The 18,551-nt window shown below is 38.8% G+C and overlaps 1 protein-coding gene across 4 annotated transcripts in view; it reads right to left on the bottom strand.

The window, feature by feature from the left end:
• The window catches only part of EFNB2 (ephrin B2), a 53,528-nt gene that overhangs the window by 4,035 nt on the left and 30,942 nt on the right, over positions 1–18,551 (bottom strand). For 2 of the 4 annotated variants that reach the window (XM_005304996.5, XM_042844172.2), the window contains 2 exons: positions 1,960–2,052; positions 1,096–1,209 (listed from right to left, as the gene is read on the bottom strand). In XM_005304996.5, the coding sequence (XP_005305053.1) occupies positions 1,096–1,209; positions 1,960–2,052 (207 nt within the window). The remainder of the gene's footprint in view (positions 1–1,095; positions 1,210–1,959; positions 2,053–18,551) is intronic. The other 2 variants (XM_042844171.2, XM_065581031.1) reach the window with 1 other exon arrangement.

The raw sequence follows: 18,551 nt of genomic DNA, 5'->3' as shown, positions 1-18,551 counted from the left end.
CCACCGACTGTGTCTACGTATTTTGCTTACTAATGAAACAAGGAAGCTGCAGGCAGCAGGGGAGGTAGGTAAAATGTTTATGATGCAACTAGTTTTTATTATTTAAATTACATTTATTTAAAAAATATATATATTTGGAAGGCAGAAAAAAGCTCTCACTCTGAACAGCCTGCTGAGTGCATGGCATCATCGCATTATCAGTTTGTCACAAGAATTCAATGAATTCTTACTTAGAAAGTTTAAAATAACTTCCCTCTCTTGATGCTCAGTTCCAGATGGAATAATGCTGTGGATGCTAAATTCTCATAACTATCAACTCTGCCTACAATAACCTTAGCACAAAATTGCTGATGCCTGCTCGACAACTGCCAACTCAAAGATTCATTAGCAGGGTAGCAAATAATGTAGCCAGCGAAGACAGACTTGAAGCCATTGGTGAAACCCAGAGTCGACTGATAACCAGTTTAGCTTTGTAATATTCTAAATTTCCTATTTTTCACAGTGACCTTGTTTATTTTTTTTTTGTTCACTTAAAGCATGAAAAGCAGTTTGAAGATATTGGTCTGAAAACCATGAGCTCCTCATATTAAAAAGATACATTTTTAAAACCCTTTTAAAATTTAGGATCAATCAGTCATTTGTAGACTTTATAAGATTAGATAAGAGATTAGAGCATTAATTATAGATGCGTTAAAATAAACTTTACAAATGGCTGTTGAGAACCATTTGATAATGTATCAGACGGGAAGAGAGAGAGAGAAATATTCTCTCATCTGCCAGGGTACTAAACATAAGTCAGCACTTATCACTGTAAAGCTATTCAGAGAAACTACTACCCAAAAACTTTCCTGGAAATGAATGATTTTCTTAGATGTAATTTACTCCAACTGCAAAATGGGATAGGGGCAATATGTGCAATGGCCAAAATGTACAGCTTCTAGCTACCATCCACTGGTGCAGCAGAACACATTTTTGTTTGATCTCACTATGCAAATATTTGCTTTTAACAAATTCCAATGCTAAAATAATGATGTAAGGAATGGAAAAAATCCCTTAAAATGGCACTTCCCAAGACCAAAAAATCCCGATGTGTACCTGAATTATCCTTTACAAATGGACTCGTTGTGGAGCTTTTTCCATTGGTACCAGCTTCTTGTTCGGGACGTTTAGTTGGACCAGTATTACGGGGTGATCCAGCAGAATTGGGATCTGTACAAAAGAAAAATGATTGATTTCAATTTAGACAACTGAAGATAAGTATATCTTATAAGGCTGCTATATATCATGAGATAAGACTAGCTTTGAATAAAAGATTCTTTATGCAAAGGGCTACGAGATAGAAGAATATAATTTTCCTTTTAAAGCAAAATTGATTTTTTTCAGAGGTTTAGATTGTGAGGCCATCTGCAGAAACTATAGGGATTCCTGTAATTGGCTAGAAAAGCTTTGCAGATGACATTTCAGTTTAACTGAGCAAGTTGAGTGACTCCTAAACCAATTTCTAATTAGAAGAATAATTCTTTCTTTCTGCACAATAGGTTATCTATATATAAAGAGACAATGAACAGAAACCTCTTCTGTAGTTAGAATTCATAACAAAAAAAAACTATAGAAACATTAGCTTCCCTCCTTTCATTTATTCCAAATAATTATGAACTGTGAAGTGGTGGGTTTGTTTTTAAAATACAAATAAAAATGACTGAAATGCATTATTACTGGCTGTCCTTCCCTTCTAGAGAGCTCTACAATAAAGAGATCTTATTACATTAGCGCTCCTCTTGTAGAAATCTGTCAGTAGCTTAGGTACAGAAAATAGGCTTTGCTCGCAAAATCTAAGGGAAGAATGACCAAACTAGACTCAGTTGGCACTCTGTTCTATGCTATTAAAAGAAGCCTGCACACTAAGTGGGGTACTGAGACTGATCAAAGTGATTTCATGAAACAGCAGATGGTCTTTACCTTGTCCAACTTTCATGAGGATCTTCATGGCTTTTGTCTGGCACACCCCTCCCTCCTGGTTATCCAGGCCCTCTAATGACCCATTTGATGTTGCTGATTAAAAGAAAAATAAAAAAAAAGATTTCAGGAAATCAGTAGGCAAAGTGATGTGAATATGCGTGCCTGAAAACAGGGAGTCCTTTAATCTACTGGAATCTGTTCTTGTTGCTCAGGTTGACCTAGGAAAAGCTGTGAAATGTTGAAAGCCAAAAGAATGAATACATCGGTAAGTCATACATTATATACAAACACTGGAATGAGTTATCAGGTTTCAAATTTACTCAGCCACCTTTTCTTCTATGCATAATTGACTGACTTTCTATTATGCCCCTGGATGAAATGGCATCACCTTCCAAATAAAGGTAATGGAGTCAGCTGAAAAAGAAGCCCTGCCAGGCTCAAAGCAGCAAAGTACTTAATTCACTTTTTTTTTTTTAAAGCAACATCATAATAATCACCACAGTACACCTGCTTCCTCTGTGACAGATCTCCTGTTTAAGGAAATGTGCACATACAAAAGACAAGGTGAAATCCGAGATTCCACACTGATTGGAAATCAGTATTTTTTTTTTTTTAATACAATCTTCTTTTTCTTAGGGCTTTTAAAAACTGTTCTACTTTAACAGAAACCTTTCAGCTTCTACAAACAAATTAGTGTCTCTCCCATGTTTAAATTGTTCTTTCTTATCTGTATGCTTGCTTGAACTCCACATACCCACTTGCAGCCCACTGCTAGCTGGTATTACAATCTGATTTGTGTACGAAGCACAGCTCACTTCGGGAACTCATACAAATCAAGTCAGAGTCTACGTGATTTTACTCTATCACCAATATTCGGGGGGAGAGGGGGAGATCAGTTTTCTTCCATGCTACACTGATACTATACTGTATTGTATTCTTAGGACTACAATGTATTGCATCCTTTACTAGCCACATCCTTATAAGTATGCTCCTGACAGACAGTACTGCAGATTAACCAGATACATTAACAACAATGCAGTATTTAATAATGGGGGATGATTCTAAATCTACTTCATTTCATGATTTGTATGAGTGTTTTGTCCATTTCCCTTTATTTCCCAAAACACACACACACACACAACTGATACCAGACCACCTAATGCAAAAAAATAAATAACAGATACCAGTTGTATTACTTGTTGGGATTCCCATGGACTGCTTATATTAAACAGCACTTTTCTTCCTCTAGACTCAGTCGTTTCATCTGAGGACCTAATTCAGCAAGGGCCTCACACTGTCCAGCTCTTTGTTTTCAGTTCCCCTTCCCCTCCCTTTCAGCTTCCTCTGGGATTTGCTTTTAATATAGCTTATGTGTATTTCCTACTTCCTTCACAGTGTCTTCCCAGTCCCATGTTAATATTTTTTCTGCTTTAATCTTCTCCTTAGCTATATACCCTTTACACTGAACCTACCTTCCTACCCTGTGATCCACTTCTTGTTTTTCTTCCACTTCTGCCTCTTTTGTGTGTAACCTGTTTCCCCCCACCCCTATAAAATTTCCAACTTGTTACTCCTTTTCCTATACTTTCCTTTCCTTATATTTGGGCCCTCCCGTTTTTTTCCCCCCTCTACAACTAATCTTGTTTTCCCCTCCCTCACTGCACGCACAATCATCACAAACAAAGTTACTGAAACTTTCTAATCTTTGCTTTAAAAAAGTTTTGAAAATGAAAAAAATAAAACCCAACAACCCACACCACAATAAGTAATTTAAGATAAAAGCAGATCTGAAATGCGCCATTGCATTGCCAGACTCAGAAAATAATGGAGACATATAGTTTTGGGTTTTTTTGTTTTGTTTTCCAGAGGGAAAAAAAATCAATACTAAGAACTAGTTCTGGACATAAATCAAATGTGTCTTTGCTGAAAGTGTTTTTTATGACCTATTTGCCAATGTACAGGCACAAGGACAGGAAAAAAAGTAGTAAATAGAAATATCAAAACTGAGCATCAGCTGAGAGTACAGCTAATAAACACTGACTTTATTTTGGTTTTTTTTTTGTTTGTGAGTTTTGTTTTTTGTTTTTTATATCTAGGCTACAGAGATTCACAATCACTTTAAACTCCACATTCTCAGGTTTTAATTGAATAGAGTACAGCCCCTTCTCAATATCAGTACCCTTTAAAAATCTGTCTGATTTAACCTACACTGTTGGAGACCACAATAAAATTAGAAGACTTACAGTTTAACCTCAGTCTAATACAAGGAAAGTAAGATGGCAATAGGAATGCAAAACTATTACAAATCCCCGGTCTCCATCAAGATAGCCCAATATTACAACGAAGCTGATGTGTGCTTTTCAGAGTTCAAACTGCCTTGCTTGCTTACTAAAAGAATGCTTTCATAGCTTTGATGCTGAATGAATGAATTTGCAGGAGTATTCACTTTTTCCACTGTCCTTCAAGGGGTTTTCTGAAAGCTGATGTTATAGTTTAGGGGCGAGAACACCATATCCTGTGGAAGGAGGAGTATTCAGTGAAGTATATTCCAGAGGCAAAGCAGCTTCTCCCCTTAATTAAACTAACAATTAGTCAAGGCTGGAGGAGGACATTATTTGAAAAATTTCATTATGGCTGTCAAGATATCACCTCACATATCCCAGTGTGTGGGGAGGAAGACGGGGCAGTTTTAAACAGTTTTAAGATTCGAGAAGATGAAGGATTTTCACTGAGAGAGAAAAATAACATGGGATACCAGAGAAAACACTGTTTCCTGTCAAAAGCGTAGTATGCAGAAGTCAAACAAGGGAACAAGTGCAAAATATTCCTAGAACACTTGCAGCTGTCTTTGTATTTGATCTCTGAGTGAAAATTACATCTCCAGTGATCTAAACCTCCTCCATTACACACACACGCACACTTCAGGTGGGTAACCCTGTCCCTGGAGTTCTAATTACATTAATGTTGCATCCTGATTCCTAAGAATTTTTTAAAACAATTAATAAAGGTTTTTTCTGTGATATTATTAAAGGTAATGATCATGAAATCACAAAAATAATTAACTATATTTTGAAGTGCACTTGCTAATCTGAGATTTGTGTGTTTATAAAATATTGGACCAAAATCTTAAACTCTCCACTCAGTTTATTTAAAAAAAGAATGTGCATTTTCTATGCCTAGGCCTGATCTGCTTTAGGAGCATTTGCTCCAAATATTTTATCTGACAGTCTATTGTCATGCTAAGAAGAAAGTGCAATGAATGTTTAATTTATTAGGCTCTAATTAAATGATGCAGTATGCTTGAAGATGACCATTTGTATCATTGTTCCTACCACTGTTATACAATTGCAACAAATCTTGTAGAAAGTGTATCATGTAAGGTGTCAATGGAAAAGTTACGATCTGTCAAGTATGATTACGCTGGTTAAATCCATGTATCATCACTGTATCTGAAGTTATGAATATTGGCTCGGTATTTGTATCTCAGATGTTTTTGTTCTTGGGGTGACATCAACAAGGTAGGCTATGCCTTCACTAGCACTTTTGTCAGTAAAACTTAAGTCGCTCATAGGTTACACTGACAGAAGCACTGGTGTGGACATCGCTATGTCGGCGGGAGACACCCTTCCATTGACACAGCTACCGCCCCTAACTGGGGAGTGGTTTAATTATGTCCACGGGAGAGCTCTGTCCCACCAGCATAGAGCAGCTACACAGGAGATCTTACAGCGGCGCAGCTGCATCGGTATAGCTGTGCAGCTGTAAGGTCTCCCGTAGACACAGCCATAGTTTACATTCAGTCTCGCCAGCCCATTATGAATAAATGAATACAAGAACAAATGGATATAAACTGGCCATCAGGAAGTTTAGACTTGAAATTAGATGAAAGTTTCTAACCATCAGAGGAGTAAAGTTCTGGAACAGCCTTTCAAGGGGAGCAGTGGGGGCAAAAGACATATCTGGCTTCAAGACTAAGCTTGTTAAGTTTATGGAGGGAATGGTATGATGCGCTAGCCCAATTTTGGCAATTAATTGATCTTTGATTATTAGCGGTAAATATGCCCAATGGCCTGTGATGGGATATAAGATGGGGTGGGATCTGAGTTACTACAGAGAATCCTTTCCTAGGTATCTGGCTGGTGAGTCTTGCCCACATGCTCAGGGTTTAGCTGATCGCCATATTTGGGGTCGGGAAGGAATTTTCCTCCAGGGCAGATTGGCAGAGGCCCTGGGAGTTTTTTGCCTTCCTCTGCAGCGTGGGGCACGGGTCACTTAATGGAGGATTCTCTGCACCTTGAAGTCTTTAAACCATGATTTGAGAACTTCAATAGCTCAGACATAGGTTAGGGGTTTATTACAGGAGTTGGTGGGTGAGATTCTGTGGAGGTCAGACTAGACGATCATGATGGTCCCTTCTGACCTTAAAGTCTATGACTCTAATAAGCTATTCAAGCTTGATAGGCCATTAAGAATACATTCTTCAGAAAGCTCTTTCTGAGGATGCCTCAGACAGCAAGGAGCCAATGGCCACCCCTGTGATTCAGCAAAATATGTAAGGGCATGTGATGTGGACATGTGACCTCAGACTCCATCTTTGTCAGTAACTTTCCATACTCAGGGTCTGTGGGCTTTGATTGGGACAGTAAATTTCCATGCATGTGGCAGAGGTAGGGTAGCCAACTTTCTAATTACTAAAAACTGGACCCCCCTGGTCTGCCTCTTCCCCCTAAGGCCCCACCTGCTGCTCCATCTCTTCCCTTGAGACCCTGCCCCGCTTCGCTTCTTCCCCCAAGTCCCCACCACTGCTCCAACTCTTCCCTTGAGGCCCTGCCCCTGCTCTGCCTTTTCCTTCAAGGCCCTGCTCCACTCATTCCTCTCCCCTTCCCCCCATCACTCGCTGCTCTCCTCCCTCCCCCACCCCATCCTTGTCACTCAATCCTCTCCACCTCCCCACCACCCCTGTTGGACTCCCTCTGCTCCGGAACTGGGACAGGAGCTGCAGCCTGACACCTGCCTGCCCACAAGATGCAGGTAGAAGGCAGCCCCGGCTGAGCAGGGGCTGGCACAGGTTGATGACCCGGTGCCTCCCCCCAATGGTAATCAGACTTTTGGTATCCAGTCAGTACATCTGACTGGACACTGACAAGTCCCCTTTTTTTACCAGACTTTCCAGTCAAAAACTGGACACCTACCAACCCTAGTCAGAGGATATAAAAGACATCTGAGACATCTCCATTTTCCCTCATTCCTGCTTCAATTCTCTGGACTGTGGATTTACAATTAAAAAGAAGTATACTGAACTATGGACTGAGGACCTTCCAATCTTTTGGAAGTTACCAGAGACACTTTTACAAGCCAGCAATCTATTCCATCATTGCTATGATCCTGATCTATGAACACTGAAAATCACTTTTATGTATATGATTCCTTAACCATTCAATAACTCTCTTCTTTTCTTTTGTTAATAAAATCTCTAGTTAGTTTACTAAGGATTGACTGACAGCATGATATTTGGCTAACATCTGAGATTTATATTGACCTAAGGGGCATGTGTCTGATCCCTTGGGAGTGGTAGAACCTCATATATGGTGAACTGAGTTTTCAGTAACCTCTCACTATATTTAGACCTGTTTGTCTGAATGGGAACCAAGGACTGGAACTAAAAGGGGACTTTGTATGGCTTCTGGTTAACCAGTGTGTTACTACAGAAGCACCTTTGTTACTGGTTTGGTGAATCTAATTATAGAATAAACCACCAGTTTTGGGGGATTGTCTGCCCAGTTTCTTGCAGTCTGTCCTGAGTGTGGCATTCTCAGTGTGGTCTATCCCAGGCAACCAGTCACATTTATCATCAGAAAAACTATATAATCCTGCAAAAAATTACATACTTAAACAAAGTTGCTCATAGGTGTGTTTTCAGGATTGGGCTCTACGTTTGTTATATCATGTCACCAGCATCTTCCAGTAAACTGAAAATAAGCACAACAGTGCTAACTGGATAAAACAGCATTCATTACTCCTCCCTCCCCTCCTTGGATGACACAGGTGCATCTGAGCTTCTGAAGTCCAGTCATGCGCCACTGAAGTCAATGGCAAAACTTCTGTTGACTACAGTCAGAAGCAGAATGAGGCAGTTGGTAAGCAAGAGCCTATACTCAACCTTTAAACAAACAAACAGATGCCTAAATCTCTATGAATCCCAAATGTCTCTGTCCAAAGTTTAAGACTAACACGTTTTCAACAATAAACTGAAATTGATGTTTGATCACTATACTAGTGGCCTGAGCCAGAATTACTTGAAGTTCATAGGAGTTGTCAGAGTGCAAGGAATACAGGGTTGGGCTCAAAGTGTTTTGTAGATTTGTGTCACTGGATTTTTAAGAAATGGCAGTTAAAGAGACCTGACTAATTCTTGCTTTTGGAACGTGAAATATGTCTATTCAGTAATTGTAAAATACATTCTCAATATATCCCCTGATTTGACATGGGAGGTGATGAAATTATTCAGACCAAAGCATCCAGTTCTAGTTCTGCCTTCTGTGGTTTAAAATACATAAAAAGCCACTGGAAGTCATAAATCAGTGTTTGATCTTTCATATTTATTTGCTTTTAAAACTTCACAATCTCTGTTTATTGTGTGAAATGCATTAGCCATAAATGCAGAGGCAGGGAATCAGTGACTGAAACAGAATCAGCAGACAAGAATAGTTCCTGGCTATGATTTTTATACAGTCCCCATGGAGAGGAAGTAATATTACATTTTAATATGTCTTCATTTGATTGTTATTACTCGGCCTCCCAGGAGGCTAAGCCGCTCCATGGATCTTTGGCTGTTTTCAACCAATCAGGTTGGTGACTTTGCTCTAATCAGATGGAGAATTAAGCTTCTGGATTTGTGCCTCTATATAGCTTTTCATTCACAAAGAGATTAGAAATGAAGGCAAAGTCACAAAAATCAAGGCTCATTCACTTTTAAAGATATACAGTACAAAATTAAAAACTTCACCACCATTACTTCTAGGAAAATGCTACTACAACAAAGTCTTAGGCCTTTGTATCTGTCACAATTACCTTTATATCTGTCACAGTTACAAATACTTCCATGCTTTTTAAGCTACAAAATAGGCCACATTAGTGACATGTCCTTCGGCCTAAAAAAGTCTGTAACCAATTTACTTCAAGGCTGGATTGTGACATGGACTACACCCACCCACCGAGGGAAGTAAAATCACACCCATTCCCAACATGCCAGCGCCGCCTTCTCAGACCTTGTGTCTGGGCATGCAGAGATGAGCAAGCGCTCACGGCTGAGTGCCTGCTTCCTCCCTTTGAGAAGTTAGGTGGGGGAACGGGTGCAGCCTGGGCTCTGCAGCCACCTAGTGTGAGGAACAGCACAAAGGAACCATTGCAGACACAGAGGTTGTTGTAATTTGCTGCTGGTGTAGGCCAGAGTAAGGGCCAAGCAGGGAAGGAATTGTGACTTAGAAGGGTCTATTTGAGGTACAAAGCCTCCGAGGGATACTCCTGGGGTAGTGAGTTCTGTGTGCCACCTCTTGCTCAGAACTGTACCTTAAGTCACTATCTAGGCCTTTGAAATTTGGGTTCTTACCATTACAGTTAAATAAAATCAAAATCCTATAAATCTCTTATCCAGCTTTCACCCAATGCTATTCTTGAAGATAGAAAAAGGAACAGAAAAACCCAAGAGCAGCAATAAAAAAAAGCCAACTGTAGATCCAACAGTAATAAGAAGTTATTCTTATTGAAAAGGTATACTTGAACTAATATGTGCTCACAGGATCACTAAGTACATGGCTTTTTTTAATAAAAGAAAATTCCTTTGCCACAGCATCCTGTATGTGTACTCTAGCTGCTTTCATTCACTTTTGGTCTTTTTAAAGACTTTCTCAGCAAAGCACCAAATAAATAATTCTTTCCCATAAATTATCTACATTTACGAGACAGGTTTAAGAACACTAAGAACCACATACCAAAATAAGCACAAATCAAGAAAGTTGTTTCTAGAACAGCCAGGATGATGGACAAGGCAGCTGAGGAGATATAAAGAGTGTTTTAATTAAATAGAATTATATTTGCCTTTTTCACCCAGCAGCAATGCCAGATCTTCATGAGTCTGGAACAACTAAAAAAACTCATTCAGATCAGTTAACCAAAGAACGGGTAAGTCAGCAGGCACGTTGCTTGATGGGCTGCAAGGCATTTTACAGTGGGGATAAAATCTGTTTATTTTAATTACCTACAGATTGCTGATAGTTTACTTTTGCTTGTAGTTACAATGATCATCAGATTAATATTAACACACATTTTTAAAAAATCTACTGAATCTAAGCTTTGTTTAAACAAGGAATCAGCTTCCAAACTGTATCCATAAAAGGTACCAAAGTTAGGCCCTGACACTGGAAATACTGACACCCACTCATAATTTTAAGCATATGAGTAGCCCCACTGAGTCAAGTTAGCACATATGTATATACCTGCAGGTAGGGGAATAAATTACATGCCAATTTTGCAACCCTTATTCACAACCCTTAGTCAGTGAATAATGCCACTTATTCAAATGGCATATGCTATTACACAACTTGAGTAAGGGTGGCAGACTTGGACCCTTTATTATTAATTATTATTACTATTAAACTTACATCTTTCCTTTTAAGGGAAGTGGCATTCAATGAGGCTGAGCCCGATGCTGCTTGTGAGCTCTAAATTTATTTGCTTCCTCCTGTCAATCTTGAAGAGAAAGGCAGTATCACTTTCATCTCCAGACTAGTGGATACCATGGGTGAAGTGAGGTAACCACGTGAAAGCCCAAAAGATCCAGAACTACATCTTGTCTTTGTAAAACACAGGCTCCACCTGTCATTGTCCACAGCAATGCAACAGAGAATGACAAGACTACAAGTACCTACCCATGCTCAGCCCAAAATATCTGTTCTTTCTTATGAAGTTCAAATAGTGATGTCAGTAATGCATGATCTTGGTCACATTTTAGTTAATGGCAAAACCCCCTTTGACTGCAGCTGAAGCAGGATCAGACCTAAATTGCTTCCCTTCCTATTTACGGATATTGGACAAATGTATGAGGTGATATGGAGTAATTTGCTTGTGTCCTCCATAATCACTACCTCCTCCTCCCCACCAAAAACTATTATTGTTTCAAGTGTCTTAAAATGAGTTGTAAAGGTTCAGAGCCAATTAAAGAGAACAGCCCTCAAGGCTTTATTGCTAAAAAATATTATTTATACTTCTAAGATCTTTCATTAGAGTTAATTTTTTTCCAACATTATTTCCGTTAAATGGTTCTCATGAAGAACACTCTAGGAAATGTTGTCTTTTTGCCATAGTGATCCAGCTACGCATGTCTACCACACACATGGTTTCCTACAGTTTATACAAACAAATTATGTTTATGTGAGTGGTGAACTAAACTGTATAGCAGATGTAAACCTGCTAATTAAAATGTATTCACTTTATAACTTGTTTCTAAAGCAGATTACTGGATAGTTAACTTCATCAGACAGGAACAGATATTTTACACAGTTTGCCCTTCTTTCTGCTGGCAAAAACTCCACATGGGTAGAAAGAAATGCCTCCCTACTGCCACAATGAGCTTTGCTTAACAGTTCAGCTGAACAGAACTAATAGAATTAGTTAGCATTCAGGTTACATTGATTGTCCCTAATGACAAACAGGCTGGCTAGAAACAAGACCATGAGCTTTAATATTATACAGGAAAATATTTTCTATAGCACGCAAACTCAACAGCTTCCTTTTCGAATCTGCATCTGTCTTTAAAATCTCTCTGGTTTATGACTGAAGCCCTTGGATGAGAAAAGGTTATAGTAAAATGTTTATATTAAATAAACAAAAAACAAAATAAAAAGCCCACTCTTGCTCATTCTACTGTCACTAATTGCATGCAATGATATTAATGACCCAGTAATTGCTATACGAGTGGCAGTGAAGTGGAAAACATCATTTTGAGGCAGAGTTCATCTCTAGGTGGTAGGACTTCACCAGTGATTGAGTTAATGCCTAGTGACAGTTTAGAATATAACACTACAGATGAGAAAATGTGCCACTCTCATGCTTATAATAGTTTAGATGGACATGACGTTATTTGCTTTGACCGTGTAGAGTCCAGCAGTAACCCCAATAAAGTGACACAGTTAGAGTTTGCCCTACAGATGAACCTCATTCCTTTCAGGGGAGATGCTCTATACTATAACAATCTAGAGCAATTTTCCACATGTTTGCTTCAATAAAAGAATACCTTCATCTCCTGCTTTTACATCATGCACAACAAAAGCATGCTTTATTGCAAAACACAAAAAGCTATTTACATCATCTAACTATCCTTCAGCAACACACAGTTTGGCACCTTAGTACTTAGATCAATTATGATACTATTGAATGGCTTTGCACTTGGCAAAGCTAATCAGAAGTTAAGTACCGTTGTGATTGTTGTATGTATGTGTCTGTGTCTAGAACTATAAACCATCATCGTACAGATCAGGGTCCAAGTTTTCAAACTTGGGCCTGGTCTAGACTGGGGGGGAGGGGCGATGTAAGATACGCAACTTCAGCTACAGGAATAGTGTAGCTGAAGTCGACGTATCTTATTTCGACTTACCTCCCGTCCTCACGGCGCGGGATCGACGGCCGCAGCTCCCCCGTCGACTCGGCATCCGCCGCTCGCTCTGGTTGAGTTCCGGAGTCGACGGGAGCGCGTTCGGAGATCGATATATCGCATCTAGACGAGATGCGATATATCGATCCCCGATAGATAGATAGATCGCTACCCGCCGATCCGGCGGGTAGTCTGGACGTACCCTTGGGTGCAGCACTTAAATCAAAGTGGCCTGACCTTTAAAGGTCCTGCGTGCCTGTTATTCTCATTAACTTCAGCAGGAACTGTGGGTTCTCAGCCCTTCTGGAGATCAGACCATTTTTACTTAATTAGGCTATGTCTACACTATGGACCTTACAGTGGCACATCTATATCGCTACAGCTGCGCTGCTGTAAGGTCTCCCGTGTAGCTGCTCGATGCCGACAGGAGGGAGCTCTCCCACCGGCATAATTAAACCACCCCCAATGAGCGGCGGGTAGCTATGTCAGTGGGGGAGTATCTCCTGCCAATATAGTGCTGTCCACATCAGCGCTTTTGTCTGTGAAACTTATGTTGGTCAGGATTGTGGTTTTTTTCACACCCTGACCAACAAAATTTTTATCGACAAAGGTTCTAATGTAGACAAACCCTTAGGAGTCAAACTATGGATTTAAGCATCAACTGCCTAATTCTGAACACCCAAGTTTGAAAATTTTGACACATACCTATGACTGGATAGGAGGATAGATATTTTAAATAAAAAATATGTTAGTCCAATTTTAAAGCAACAGTTATTCCTAAAAAAATAATTTTCAATTCATCTTTGAACTTCATTTGTTCTAAGGTCACAAATCAGTTAGAGTCTGGCCCTGGTCCTGCAATTAGAGCTACTGGGGCAGATGCCAGCACCCATGTAGATCTCCACTCAAGTCAATGGGGTTTCAATGGGTCTGCACCAATGGGTCTGATTGCTGGATTGTGGCCTACAAATGCATTTGCATGCTAACACAAAATATTTGAAAATCAATTACTTTTCAACTTACCTGCCAGGACCTGAGTTCAGAGCTCTTTATTTTCTCTGCAGCAGTTCAAACATCACAAGCATATAAAGATGAGTATTTTCCTGCACTTTAGTTGCTTATGGTGTCATCAACTAGTGCATCAGAAACAGATTAGCCTATTAGCAATTAAAGCTCTAACCATGTTTTTAAAACAGTTTTTGCAAGTAGGATTCTAGTATAATTTCCGAGAACACTGTGAAGAAGGAACTACTGAACCCCTGTTATAGACTACCTAAGGCCAAATTCTGCTCATTTTACTCACATTAGTATTTGTATTGATTTCTTTTGGACTGAAAGCAGAAACTAAGGTGTGGCCCTTGTTTATAGCAGAGCTGGTCAGAAATCAAAACATTGATCATTTTTTCATCAAAATTTCCAATGCTGACTAAAACCAGAGATGGAATTTCGCAAACAATTTCACTCAAATTTCACCCTGTTTTTCAGCCATTTCTATTCGATAATACATTTTGTCTAGTGCAGTTCTCAGACAAAAAATTCTACACTAGCCAGGGAAAGTATATTCTGGAAAAATGCATTTCTGACCCCAGGCTGGGAAGGGTCTAAGTAAGGAGGGAAATGATTTTTGATAGTTATGTTAATATATTATTTATTTTTTAGATTCATAAACATTTCTGTAGATGCCTACGCAATTCTCTGGGCTCCCGTTCCATTAATTATAAATACATACTATGCAATAAAAATAATATAATACAAACAACAGTACAATATATAAGACCGCTCATCCCACTTGATAGATAAATATGCATCAACAGAAATATAGAATAAATGTAAGTGTGTTTCTTGTTTTAGGTTAATAAATATACTGGATCTTAATTAAGGGACCTACTCTTTCACCTTGCGAGACAAGTTAAGTCCCATTGATTTAGTGAGAGTTACTCAGATCCTGCAGCACGAGAATAAACCCTAAGGCCCTGATCCTGCGAAGACTTACGCATATGCTTAATTTTACACTTGAGTAATCCTACCGAAGTCGATGGAACTACTCATGCACCTAAAGCTAAGCATGTACATAAGTCTTGGCAGGATCTGGGCTTAAGTTATTTTTTTTAAAAGCATTTCAATTCTCTCTTAATGCTAATCTGCATGATGAATAAATAAAGACTCCTTAGCAAGGAAATTGTTTTCCTTCGTGCGTATACTACATCTCCAGTATTGTTAAATCATTTATAAAGCTAAGTGAACTAAAAAAAAATTGCTATAAATAAATAGTGGCTGAAAATACTAAACTGTATCCTATGAAATATTAAAAGCAGTTTCATTTTGAGCAATTCTTAAATAATTCTTTCTTCACTTCTAAGCAATCATTCTTCATTTCCTGTCTGCTTACATATCCACTTTGCATATAATTTTTTTTTCTCACCGGCTCCCATCCTACTAACAATCAGAGCAATCTTGTTCTTTCATTTACTGCCCTTGGGAACAGAGAAGTGGTACTTACAGATTTCCTGCTGTAGTACCTCTGTCTAGCTTTAAATGAGATAAACTGTCAGTATTGCCTAGGTAATGGAACTGAATATGAACAAAGACCATCAATCTAAAATAATCTTATTCTCTTACAGACCCTGTGTGGTCTGGGACAAAAATCCCAATGGACTGTGACTACATTAGTCCTTCAGGTCTTAGACACTGTCAAGATTTTGAAGCTGTACAGGCACTGATTTTTTCTCTGTCTCCAATATTATTATTTGTATGAATTGTATTTAGATTTAGTTCAACAAGAGTTAAGAGTGTTGTTGATATATCCCTTAGAAAACTCTAAACAAACTCAAAGACTGACCTTTGGATATCATTTTACACTAAGAAGAGTTGGAGGTAAATCATTTAATTGTCTGAGGAAGAGAAGTAGGACGAGGAAGGAAGAAAGAATGTACTTCATGTATAGCCAGAGTCAAGGTGGCTTTTAATACATGGGCTTTGCCTCCTGGAAAAAATACAAATTACATTAAATTGCTACAAATGTATGATCTGCAATAAAATTATGAATGACTTTGTATAATGGGAGAAGGAGTGAAAGTCTATAGGTTTTGTGCAGCTTTGTGCCATTTAAACTAAAAACATTTAATAATGGCATCTGTGCTAGTTTCTTTTGGGTATTCGAAAGTGCTCTTGTGAGCTCTTTTGCAGGTTCCAAGTATTACAGACTGAGAACGCTGTGTAAGAGGCATTAGAATCTTCAGCCACTCTGACTAGCTGAGGATTAAAAATTGTTTTGTCAGAATACAAAAATAAAATAAAATGTTAATGTAAAGCTGCTTGATCGTGCAAAAAGATTTACTCCTGCCAAGCAGGCCATATTTCAGGACACAATCTGTACAGTCTTTTTATGTGTTTTTTCTTTGACAGTTATTGCCTTTTAATTGTAACAGAATGACAAACTGATAGCATAAAAGCCTTATGGTTTTATTAAAAATCCACTTAATGCTAAAGATTCAGAATGAATGTTTAGATCTTAAAAGCCACCCCGCTATTAAAAGACTTCTCTGAGCGCTAGTTCTGCTAGCCAGTCCAACCTTTTAGATCAGTGTGGGATTAAAGATTTTTTAACAATTTAAGCCAGAGGCCAATTACATAAATGGGTCACTTGAAAAAGTTGACAAAAAACATTTAAGGAAAGCCGCATATTCCACTTTGCTAGTGTCAAAGCAAATGATCATCTAACAGTAAACGGAGCTAATGAGGTCGGCGGCAGACCTGAGGGTTCAGTGGAACCTTTCCTAGGGGCATTCTGCAGTCACTCCTTGGGTCTCAAGCATTCTCTATTGAGGAATAAAATTTATTTTTCAAATTTCTAAAACGCAGTGATTACATTGAATATGGCAATTTAGTGCTTCATAGTCAGTTTCTTAAAGACTTTGGACCATATCATTCCCTTTGCTTTATGCCACAGAACGGAGGAGATCAACAGAAAACGTGCTCCCTTCGCTACAATTCTACTATGTGGGTGGTGGTGATCTGAACAAAAATGACAGTCTCTTTCTCCAACTTCATGGAAGCCCCTCCAAGCTAAATCGTGTATTTGGGGCTCTGCAGATTCTGGGGCTGAAGACATGGCTGGCTGGAAAGGGGACAGAGCCAGAGAAAAGTCACTATATAAAATCATAATCCTCCTGAAGTTAATGGGAGTTTTGCCATTGACTTCAGTTGGGCCAGGATTTCCCCTAGTGCAGTGGTGACCCCTTTCACACAGCAAGCTCTGAATGAAACCCTCCCTCCTTATAAATTAAAAATTAAAAACACTTTTTAATATATTTAAAACCATTATAAATACTGGAGGCAAAGCAGGGTTTGAGGTAGAGGCTGATAGCTCACGACCCCCCCATGTAATAACCTTGCAATCCCCTGAGGGGTCCCAACCCCCAGTTTGAGAACCCCTACCCTAGTGGTTTTGGCATCAATTCCTTTAAACTCATAATAACTTCCCTAACTAAGATGATTTTGTATTTTATTGTATGTAATCTTGCTCCACCTTAAAAAAATCTCCCCTTCCACCTAGGGAAGGTTGGGCCTGCTGGAGGTACTGGGCCTCTGCATGAAGACCCAGCCTTCTGTGAATATCCTAATATCACAGAGCTTTCCTGTGCATACTGGGATATACAAGGAGTAGAGGGTCACATCTCCTGCCTACACAGAGTAGCAAACACATGATGAGATGGTTTAGTGGAAACTCCACAGCTCAAATCTGCGGTTTTCTGCCTATCTTTGTCCTTCTCATGGATATTTACATTGAAGGGAACGATTTATCTCCATGCATTTAATTACAGATTTCCTTAGGGAATTAGGGTATGCTAGTTAAATAACTGTATATTTTAGGGTAATCTAATGTGAATGCATCTCAGATCTCAACTACATTTGACCTCACCCAGCTCTGTTGGAAAGAAATCAGATAATACAGAAATAGATCTACTACAGTAGAACCTCAGAGTTACAAATATCTTGGGAATGGAGGTTATTCGTAACTCTGAAATGTTTGTAACTCTGAACAAAACATTATGATTGATCTTTCAAAAAGTTACAACTCAACATTGATTTAATATAGCTTTGAAACTTTACTATGCAGAAGAAAAATGCTGTTTTCCCTTTTTTTTTAGTAGTTTATGTTTAACACAGTACTGTGTTTGCTTTTTTTTTTTTTTGGTCTCTGATGCTGTCTGATTGCATACTTCTGGTTTCAAAAAAGGTGTGTTGACTGCTCAGTTTGTAACTCTGGTGTTCATAACGCAGAGGTTCTACTGTAATTTCCAAGGAACCAAAAATTGATGATAGCAATGTAAGGAAAAGTAAGGACATTATTCTATTGCAGTTTATTCATTTTCACAATATTATGCAACATCATCTTTCCAGTACTGCCATTAGCAGCATTAACTCTTCAGACCAGATTCTGATGCTCTTACTTACACTGAGTTGTACCTAACTCTATCAGTAAGTCCCACAGAAATGCACTGGATTAATTGCAGGTTAATGTACAACTCAATGTGAGAATGGCTAGCTTCCAATACCCTTTCTTTTCTAATGCATTTTAAAGAATCCTTTTGTTTGTGAGGTCATTTTTTTTACATATAATTATTTAATGGAGAAAAACTGCATCCCTACCTTTATATAGGGCTTGTCTACATGGTACTTTAGTCCAAACCAGAGGATGCAAATGCTAGTGCGCACTAGCGTGTTGCAAAGTAATTGACCTGTATGGACCTTGGTGGCATGCACTAGAAGTTTCCTAGTGCACATTAATGTAATCCAATTTCAAATAGCACTACATTAATGCATATTAGGGCACTTTGTGTGTGTACTAGCAGGGTCCACACAGGCCCCTGACATGCTAGTGTGCACTAGAATTTACACCCCTCTGGTGCAGACTAAAGCATCGTGTGGACAAGCCCATAGT

Source organism: Chrysemys picta, chromosome 1 (genome assembly GCF_011386835.1).
Source record: "Chrysemys picta bellii isolate R12L10 chromosome 1, ASM1138683v2, whole genome shotgun sequence".
NCBI classification, from domain to species: Eukaryota; Metazoa; Chordata; order Testudines; family Emydidae; genus Chrysemys; species Chrysemys picta.
The sequence above is the reverse complement of the archived record's forward strand: the minus strand, read 5'-3'. Positions and strand labels throughout refer to the sequence as shown.